This window comes from Callorhinchus milii, unplaced genomic scaffold (genome assembly GCF_018977255.1).
Source record: "Callorhinchus milii isolate IMCB2004 unplaced genomic scaffold, IMCB_Cmil_1.0 Scaffold1, whole genome shotgun sequence".
Classification (NCBI taxonomy): domain Eukaryota; kingdom Metazoa; phylum Chordata; class Chondrichthyes; order Chimaeriformes; family Callorhinchidae; genus Callorhinchus; species Callorhinchus milii.
The window spans coordinates 87,332,902-87,343,459 of NW_024704742.1; the positions used below are offsets into that span (position 1 = coordinate 87,332,902).

A 10,558-nucleotide genomic window follows, 5' to 3' on the forward strand; every position below is an offset into this window, starting at 1 on the left:
GAACCTTCTTAGCGATATATATTTACCAGGGCATTTCCCCCACTTTTAACAAAAACATCATTTTGCTATATGCTTATTAGCTAACCACCAATGAGCATGAGTGAAATAGCCAGCCCATATTTCCTCTGAGTCCCCTAATGAGTCACGCTGTTATTCACACCCTGCATTTTGCATAGCCAGTGTGGAGTTGTCAACATCCTCAAGGCAAATTCATGTACAAGGTAACCCACAACTCATTTTTGATGACTACAACAGCAACAACAAAACAGGAGGACGTCCCTAAGCACTGAATAGTCAAGGATCAGGACCTGAACGCGGGTGGGGGTGAGGCAGGGTTGGGATGAGGGAGGGCAGAGGGGGTAGGAGGGCGGCTGAAGTCACGGTCAAAAAGGAGGGTCTTGAGTCGTGCCTTGAAGGAGGCAAGAGAGGGAGCAAGGCAAAGGGATTGTGGGATGGAGTTCCAAAGAGTGGGAGCAGAGGCTGAAAGCCCGGCCACCGATGGTTGGGCGGGAGAGCTGGAGCAGGCTGGAGCCTGCTGAGCGGAGGGAGCGGGCAGGTTAATTGGGGGTCAGCAGGTCAGAGATGTAGGAGGGGGCAAGGCCATGGAGGGTCTTGAAAGTGAGGACGAGGATTTTGAACTCTATCCACTGGGGGTATAGGGAGCCAGTGGAGCCGGGCGAGGGTTGGGGTAATGTTGTGACAGAGCCTGGTGCAGGAGAGGCCACGAGCTGCAGACTTCTTGATCTGCAGCTTGTGGAGGGAAGAGTTGGGGAGGCTGACAAGGAGGGAGTTTCCGTAGTCGAGCCTTGAGATGATGAGTGCATGTATGACATAGAAAATAGACTAATAGAAACACTGCATTATGGATTATTTCAGTGTCAATCTGCCATTTTAGTTGCACTCTCGCCTCTGAGTCAGAAAGTTGTGGGTTCAAGTCTGAGCTCACATAGTTTAGGCTGACACTCCAAACTCAGTGCTGGGGGTTTATTGCATTGTTGGAGGTTCGGTCTTTTAGATGAAGTAATAAACTGAAATTCCACTGCCTATTCAGAATGAAGTTAAAGATCCCATGGCAGTATTTGAAAACAGAAGGGAGTTTCTCAGGTATCCTGGCTAACAGTCCTCCATATAAGTTTGACCCTTTACTTCAAGGCTGTTTGTGGGACATTTCTATTTGCAAATTGGCTGCCATGTTTGCCAACAAAACATACACTCACTGCACATTCCAGTAAATCCTGTGATGTTCTCCTCTCAACACGAAAAGCTCTATATCAAATGGAAGAATTATTATACTTATTGATTCTAACGCCTGTTATTCAGGAACCAAGGTAGCAGTGGAACTTTGAACTCAAGCAGACCTGGATCAAGGAAAGATCTGCACAAAACTCTCCAGAAGCAAATCTTCGAATCGGAGGAAACTGTTGATTTGTCCAGTCAAGAAATCAAGGTATCTATTCATTTCATTCACTATGTTAGCCTTTCCTTCATGTCAATTGTCTGCCTCACTTCCTTTACTCTCTAATAAAGCCCACTTCGAAAAAGTGTACCATAATAAGAGTTGGTGATGTGTTTTTCTGCTGTTAAATGACATGTCCTCAACCAATCTAAGGGCTTATTGCTGTCCTTTCCTTCACTTGTTTATAGTTTAAATTGTCCAAAACGCTACTGCACATGAAGGGGCCTATATAAACGCAACTTGTTGTTGTTATTGTTGTTTTTCAATGGTAGTGTCTGAAGATCCTCAAGTATCTATCCAGAGCTGACAGCCAGTGGCTTTTTTTTCTCCATCGTGTGTTTTTATAGGGATGGTCTGGAGTTCAGCTTCTCATTTAAGTGCAGGAAGCTGGTTATGTCTGACTTCCAAGTGGCCAGGATAACACAGGAACAGTTCAAGGACCACTTCCCTCTTTGCACAGCAAATAAGTTCCCCATTGGCCATTTTAGTGTAAATGCCAGCTGGCAAGCAGGTGTAATAGAATTCACATTATAAAGAAGTACGTTATAACAGGCCCGCATTGTAATTGAATTTCCTATTGAAACACATGATGATTACCGTTTACAATTGCTTTGTGATGAACCCCATTGCCATTGTTCTCCAGCCAGGTTTATATTGAGAAATAAAGATTGAAGGCCCTTGGTTAAGATGCTGGCCCACAGCTTTATAGAGCTCTGATCCAAGGGGCATACATCACTAAGGTATTATATGGTTTTTAACATGGTTTGTAAAGCTGCAATGACTTATTTCCACAGGACAAATCCAGACCAACTCTATGTGGGCAACCTGGGCAGGGAACATTGACGTCAACCGACTTTGACCTCCAGAGTCTGCAGCCGGAGCCCCGCCTCCAAAATGTCCTTCAGACCCTCAACCCTGAGGAGCTCGACAAACAAAACGAAGAGGCACGAAAAGCCGACAGACAAATGGAACTGTTTGCTCTCTTTCCATCAGCAGAGGAGGTATGACATTCATATTTCATACATGAGCAATTATAAAAACGGCACAATTCGCTCTTCCAATGGACTAGTGAGTAAAGGTGTAACATTAGGGTATACAGGTTCGGAAGTTGCAGGTTCAAATCCTAGTCCTCTTTTGTATTCATTGATCTCAGTATTTAAGGTGCTACAGATGGTCTCAGCCCCACTGGGTTAGGAAAGATGAATTTATCCAGGGTTAATGCTCCCGATTGCTGGCTGGAGACGATACTGGGAAATGTGGATGTGGCGCTGAGTGAGTAGGGCTTGCATTTGGCTGCAGTGCTCCCTGGTGTCAAACAATCTGCCAAGACTTACAGTCAAGTTTCTCACATGATTCTCATCATTTACACTTTTGCTTTCCAAAGTTAACTCACTATATCAAATGAAAGGATTATTATTATTATTGTTTTGTTCACAATGTTACTTTCAACATGATTTACATTATTGACAGCTACCTTTGGCTGAAGACTTTTTGATGCCTTTGACTTGGTTAAAAAATGACACACAACTGGTGTACAAAGTGGTGTGTGCTGCACAGTTTTATAATGAGTCTGTTTATCAGAAAATACCTTAACGCTTCCCTTTCTGTTACTTAGGAGGATGCTGTGGAAATCCGTCCTGCTCCTGATTGTCCGAAGGAACACTTGGGTTACAGGATCCTTGTGAAATGCCAAACCATAAAGTAATTTTACAATTGATCACCTAACTTCTTTCTGTTCAAGTTTTGGTTTCACTTTGAATCTGCCTGAAATGGGGTCTGACTCAGTTGAGTCAAAAGGCTGTAGGTTCAAAGCTCACTTTGGGGCTGATACTCCAATGCAGTCCGTTGCACGTGGGATGTACCATCCTTTGGATGAGACATTAAAGTGAGGTCCTGTCTGTTTATTCAGGTGGACGTTAAAGATCCCATGGCACTATTTGAAAAGAGTAGGGAGTTTCTCCCAGCGTCCTGATCAGCAATTCCCCAGATAAAATTGGTCATTCACTTCATTCCTGTACGCAAATTATCTGTAGCATTTGGGTATAAAACACACAGTCACTACACTTTACAGTAAATCCTGACACGTACTCCCAACATGAAAGGCTCAAAAATATTATTTTATTGTTATTATTTGCAAAACCTAACTGAGAGGTATCAAAAATAGTAACTGCTCAGCAGCACAAAAAAGTAAAGGTATTTATCAAGGACTAAATGTCTCTGATGAATCACTTGGCAGGTTGAACGCTGGCGTGTTTAAACTGATCCTGAAGCGTGTGGATGCGCACTTTGTGCATTTGATATTGTAGTAATGTGATGTGCCTCTGTCTGCTCACGATGGCTTCAATCAGTATGTCCTTTTCTTTTTAAACTCTCCATGGGATCCAGCAACTAGCTCCCCTCCCCTCACCACCCCCACCCCAGTTAATTATATTTGAAGAAAAGTTTGAATTATGACAATTATAATAATCCTTCCATTTTATACAAAATCTTGCACATCGGGAGGATTTCTCAAAGCGCTTCGCAGGATTTACTGTTGTGGATTTGTAGGTGAAAACAGCAGCTAATCTGTTTTCACCTACAAGTCAAACCACTTTACAGTATATCCTGTGAAGCGCTTTGAGATGTCTCAACTATGTGATAAGGCGCTATATCAAATGCAAGGATTATTATTATAAAAGTTTATTGCATAAAATGAATGCATTGACACTTTATAATTTGATGAGATAGTTTAACACGAGTAGTGACTATAGTACCTCCCATTGATCTTTCACTGTATACTTGGAGCACATGCCGGCACTGGGTTTTCTAGTGGAGACTTGTCCTTATGGCTGCAAGGAATGTTTTAATATCTGTCTGCTTTAAAACTCATCACGCGTTGGAGTGTGCCAAAATGCAGCCCTTCTTGTAGCCCAATTCTTCGTTTCTTTATTTGACAGGTTTGAAATTGAAGTGGAGCCAATGTTCGCCAGTTTAGCCCTGTATGACTTAAAAGAGAAGAAAAAGGTATTTTGTCACGTATATTTGTGATTAGTAAAGTGCACTTAAGTTATCTGAATATGTTACACCTCCTTGGGACATTTTCCCAACGTGAAAGGTGCCATACAAATGTAAGTTGTTTCATGTGCAATACATATGTATTTTGCAAATTCACAGACTGCCTTTGCTTATATACTTCAATGAAAGGCATGGGCAACTTTTTGGATTTTGTTTTAACATACACTGAGGCTGAAATGGAATTATTAAAGGAAACGGGATCACTAAGCAATTCTTAAAGAGCCACGTCAAGGCATAGTGTCGTCTTGTTAACCAAAAGCAGTGGATGATACAATCAGCAGTGGAATTATTTCATTGTCCTGAAATCCTGTGTGCCTCTAGCAAATGTATTATGTGTTTTATTTTGTTTTACCTCTTATCTATCCATTTTAAGGGATATTCAAATAGTTTATCATTCATTGGCTTTATTTGTAGCCTTCGTTCTGCCTGTAGTCAATGGCTTCCATTGCTCTCTGGTGCTAGGAGATGTAGGAGACCATGCCGACATGTTCGTTCCTCTTCTCCCCCCTCACCCACCCCCGGGAGTTTTCTTAAAGTCTGCCTCTATTCAATGTAAGGATTATTATTGTTGTACAATATGATAGATTATATAATAGTATCATTATATAATATGATATATAATAGTGTTATATAATAATCAATGCAAGGATTAATATTATTACTCCATGCGACCGAGTTAGCACACTAACTAACCCTCAAAGACCTTTGCCTTAACTGTAATAATAACAACGATTCCTAGAAAAATACTAACTAAATTCAGCAACCTGGCCACTCAGCAACTCAATTTCCGGAGCAGGAATGTCTGACTGTAGCCTCTCTGAAAATTCTTCCCTGCAATAATAATCCTCTCTTAGATCATAGAAACTAAAACACTGAAAAATTGCATGTTTAAGTGGGTTTGGAGTCCTCAGCATCGTTAGCCCAAATCCTTATCATTCTTAACCATCCAGTTTGAAAAAAGTGGCAGATCTATCCTGCAGAATGTTAGAATGCAGAACAGTGCTGTACCGTGACCTAATTGAAATGGAATGGGTTAGCATACAACTTGGTCACCACTCTCAGGATGTGTTCTCAGTGGATTATGAATTCTAAATGTATTTTTTGTCATTATTTTTCTTCAGATTTCAGAAAACTTTTACTGTGATTTGAACACTGACCAGATAAAAGCATTTCTTCGTCCACACACACCTCAAATCAAGACATCCAGTCTGGCCAGATCAGCTATCTTCTCCGTAACCTATCCCTCACCAGACATTTATCTGGTCATCAAGGTACAGTGCTCCTGTGTTTGTATGTGTGTGTGTGTGTGTTGTGTGTGTGAGTGAGTGAATGAGTGCATTTAAAAAGCTGCTTGATGGTGTGATAGGAGGATGATAGGATGATCCTATTCTGGAAGGATAGGATTAGATGGGTTAAAGGGGCTTCTTCATCCAGACCAATCTTGTGATTTTGTGTGTGTGTGTGTGTGTGAGAGAGAGAGAGTTTTCTCTGTGTGCGTGAAAGTATGCCTATATGTCAGTGTGTCTGTTTTTTTTAAATGTGTATGATCCTTACATGTATGCATGTATACACGTGTACGTGTATAAATTCTGTGCTCTGAGAATGTGGGACCAGTGTATGAAAGTACAGAATTTCTAAAGTGTAGGAATTTGTTAAGCTGCTTGAAATGTAAGCAGTTCATTCTCCAGGTCAATGCATAATTATCTCAGTCATTTTGCAGTATTAATTCAACTGTTTAACACACTCTCATCTTTGTTCCTTGTGAGTTATTGAACTGACAAGCATCAATAAATAAATCAAAGTCAAATCTTTCCCATATCAAAGGAAATTATTCTCTTGTTTGGTTCAAAGTTGTAGGCTTGTGGTTTGTGGATGACCAGAGCACTGACTAATGTTCCAGATCAGGGCTGTTTCTCAATGACCTCACAAGATTCACAAGATCACAAGGTTCCATCAGCTGTATGGTTAATGCAACACGGGAAACCGGACCACATGTATCTTGGGACCTGTGGTGATGCAAGTTTGGCATCCATAACTGCGCACGTGAAACACAGCTTGGGCCGAGCATAAGAATGACAACAAGAGGCATAAGATTGAATAAAACGTATTGAAAGTGCAGCCAAAAGGTTAAATCATGAAAAGGAAGTCTGGCCCAACTTCTCAGTACAAAATACAATAATGTATCTCCTACTTGCTTGTCTGCAGCGTCACCCAGTGGATGTTTGTGGAATGATTTGCAGAGCTAATGTCGTCCAAAACTTGACGACTGTCATCAGTACAAGTACCCGATCAGCACACAGTTAATGAAAATGAAACCCAATTTTTCGCTGAACAGTGCTCGGATGGAACACCAGTGTGAAACTGTAATCACCACACAAACCCCCACACTCGTGGCAGAGATTACCTGTAAGGTGGTTCAGTTTGATAAGCGAGGTTTGTGTTTCAGTCATTTACTTATATCATAATTTATTCTCTTTAAGATTGAAAAAGTCCTTCAGCAGGGAGACATTGGAGAATGTGCTGAACCGTATCTTGTGATGAAAGAGAGTGATTCTGCAAAGGTAACTTATTTCTGTAAATCTCTTTCCGCTTTCTGGTAAATGTTCAGTTTTCTCAATCCTTCCCTCTGCCTTTCCTCTTGACAGAGAGTGTGTAACCCCCTAGCCATTCTCAGTCATTTATATTTATCTTGCTCCGAAAGCCAGTGTGGGCTGAATGTCCTCTATCTGTGCTGTAAATTTCTGTGATTCAATGATGTTTTTTCTCACAGGTCAATGCCCTGAACTTTACGCATCTCTGAGGTCCCTTGCTTAGGTGCTTAGGTGCCTGCCAGTGTGCAGAGGGCAGACTCCTGAGAGTTGCATGTTCACTTCCAGAACTTCACACAATGCTTCAAGTGATTGATGCTTAACTTCCTCAGAAACACTGGATAGATTTATCAGGCATGGCAAAAGCCTGCCTTCACTAAATCTATCTGCACACTTGTATCATATTCCCCAAATGTCTTTTAGTTGCCTTATTGAGGACGTTTTTTTTCCTCCTGTATTGTTTGCTAGTAAAGTCAGCTTTTGGTCCTGTAATTTCCAGGGCCGTGTGTATTGACTCTAATACAACCATAGATTGATTAAGCACACTAATGCATTCTGTTCTAAATGTTACTTGGTATTTTTCAGAACAAGGATAAAATTGAGAAGCTGAAAAGTCAGGCTGAGTCATTCTGCCAACGCCTGGGGAAGTACCGCATGCCCTTTGCCTGGGCTAACATAAACCTGATGAATCTGGTCTCTACAGCAACGGTTGACCGGGATTCACCAGAGGTTGAGAACAACAATGGTAATATTGTCCTAAATATATTCTGGTATATACATTTGAATCAGATTTTTTTGGCAATTTCCCTCTTCCCTCCACCCCACCCATCGCTCCCCCCCCCCCCCCCCCCCGCCCCCAACACACACACTTCAATAACTTGCCTTTTATTTTTCCTCTTTTATGTAATGCTCAAAGGTAAAGGGAATTTAGGAGATCGAAAATATCTCTTGCAAGCGAGACGACTTTCTGAGAGGTCAGGAGGTACAGAGGACCAGTGCAATCTGCCCTATTTCAAAACAACCCCCTATACCGTCAACACCTTCTATAAGCAGGTATGCATCACTGTGTGTGCCCACTTGTATGTTTTACTAGTGTAAAGGTTCTTATTAAAATAATAATAATAATTATTGAGAGTAAAGAGTGTTTCCTCCTTTTGAGCAACACTGAATTACATTGGGATATTGTCCCATGGTGGCTCAGTCGGTCGTACTCTCGTCTCTAGGTCAAGAAGATTGGATTGCAAGCATCTTGTCAGGACTTTGAGCTCACAGTTGAGGGAAATGCTGGATTGTCTGAATAAACAACTGTTTGAACCCCCCCCCCAAATAATGTCTAGAAAATTGTGAGGTGAAATCCTGTACACCCTCCTATCTCCACCCTCCCTGCCCTCCACCCCTCCTGATCCCAACCACCAGCTCAGGTGTAGATCCCTGACTGTCCAGCTCCTTGGGATGTCGTCCTGACGTGAAGTGCACTATACAAATGTGATTTGTTGTTGTGGTTGCTCCTAATTACACAGATGTTCCAAGAGAAATATATTTAATAATAATAATACAATAATAATCTTTGTATTTGATATAGCACTTTATCATGTCATTGAGATGTCTCAAAGCGCTTCACAGGATATACTGTAAAGTAATTTGTATATTCTGTGGACAAAATGCAACAGCCAGTTTGCACACTGCAATGTCCCACAAGTGGGTAATGAATTTGATTTGAAGGATTGTTGGCTAAGACACTGAGAGAAACTCTTTTCGCATCATGCTATAGGATCTTTAACCTTTAACCGGACCAGGCAGACAAGACCTTGGGTTAACATCTCATCCCGAAGAATAGCATCTCCAAGAATGCATCCCCCCACCCCTCTCCAGCACTGCATTGGAGTGTCAGCTTAGACTATGTGATTCTACGTCCCAAAGCGGGGCTTGAGCCCACAACCTTCTGACTCTGAGGCGAGAGAGTTAAATAGTAGTGTGTATCCTGTTAACGCCAGAAGCAATTTAGCACTGGTGTTAAAAGCTTCAGACCTGGGTGAACTCTGCTTCAGGAAAAACTGTGCTGCCTTAGGTCAGCATGAGATTCAAGAGTTTGGCTGGAAAATTACACTTTTTAAACCTCATTCCACATTTTGTCCCATTGTTCAGATATCCTCAGCTAGGCCAAGGGTGTTGAGTTTGTCTTCTTAATGTTTGCAGGAAGGTGAGAAGCTAAGCGACGAAGATTTGCTGAAGTTTTTGGCTGAACTGAAGAGATCTAGTGCTTCACTGAGACGGCTGCGATTGATATCAGGTAAGAGTTCTGTTTTGTTCAGGTTTTAAGATTATTTTAAGAACAAACCTAGAGAATATATTAAATACAGGTGATAGGGGTGAATGAATTCACAACTTGGTTGGATTAACTTACTTGATGATTTGATTCACTACCAATATTTTGGTTTCCCTTCAAAAACACAACTGGCGACCAACAACAACAACTTGCATTTATATAGCGTCTTCACATGGGGTAGCTTCTCGGAGCTACCATATGTAGAGCAGCACTTCTCACTCACTCACATCGATGTTCTCACTTTTGTAACATCTGGAGAGATGTTTGTGCAGTCTCAGGGGGTTTGGGGTGGGGTGGGGGCAATGGGACAGGAAGGGGAAGATAGTATCCATAGTGTCCCTTATGCCCTGCAATTTGACTTTGTAGTGGTGATGGTACAAACAATCAATCATTCAGCAAGCTCCTTACCATAGTTGAAACAGCTCTGCTCATTTAGTTTCTTATTCTAATAATTTATTTTATATATTAATCTAAATTATATATGCTTGGCAGGCACTGGCCTGCTTCACGTCTCTCTCCTTGCCCGCTCCACCATCAGCGGTCAGGCATTCAGCCTCTCTGTCCCCACTCTCTGGAGCTCCATCCCTGAGTCCCTTCGCCTCACCACTTCCCTCACTTCCTTCTCAAGACCTTCCACTTTGACTGCACCTTTGGTCAAACTTCCGTTACCCCCCCCCACACACACACTTCTGCCTCAATTAGCCCTCACCCCTCCCAAATCCAACCCCAGCTGTGGTTCAAACCCTCAACTGTCCAGCCCTTCGGGAGGTCCTCTCAACATGAAAGGGACCATGTAAATCCAATTTGCTGTTGTGGTTGTTGTTGTTGTCAATCCCTCCCTCTGATTTTTCTCACCATATACCATGTGTGATACGCAGTGTATCAGGTATATCTACGGTTGACTTGCTTGCAACCTGTGTGTTCTTTGTCGTCCTATCTGATTTTGCCGACTGTGTTTCAGGTCAAGTAAAGCTGGAAATCTCTCCGGCTCCAGAGAACCCTACATTCTGCCTTACACCTGAACTGTTACCCGTCAACCAGCAACCTGAAAACCGTAGCCGAGTAATAAAAGAAATCCTGGAGTTCCCCTCTCGAGAAGTCTACGTTCCTCACACCTCCTACAGGTAAGTGGTC

At 42.1% G+C, this 10,558-nt stretch overlaps 1 protein-coding gene across 2 annotated transcripts in view; it reads left to right on the forward strand.

Moving 5' to 3' along the window:
* The window catches only part of dock8 (dedicator of cytokinesis 8), a 100,134-nt gene that overhangs the window by 13,312 nt on the left and 76,264 nt on the right, over window positions 1-10,558 (forward strand). For both annotated transcript variants that reach the window (XM_007892636.2, XM_042332898.1), the window contains exons 4-13: window positions 1,321-1,447; window positions 2,251-2,457; window positions 3,072-3,157; window positions 4,393-4,459; window positions 5,632-5,781; window positions 6,991-7,071; window positions 7,684-7,843; window positions 8,015-8,151; window positions 9,295-9,388; window positions 10,386-10,548. In XM_007892636.2, coding sequence (XP_007890827.2) covers window positions 1,321-1,447; window positions 2,251-2,457; window positions 3,072-3,157; window positions 4,393-4,459; window positions 5,632-5,781; window positions 6,991-7,071; window positions 7,684-7,843; window positions 8,015-8,151; window positions 9,295-9,388; window positions 10,386-10,548 — 1,272 coding nt within the window. The remainder of the gene's footprint in view (window positions 1-1,320; window positions 1,448-2,250; window positions 2,458-3,071; window positions 3,158-4,392; window positions 4,460-5,631; window positions 5,782-6,990; window positions 7,072-7,683; window positions 7,844-8,014; window positions 8,152-9,294; window positions 9,389-10,385; window positions 10,549-10,558) is intronic.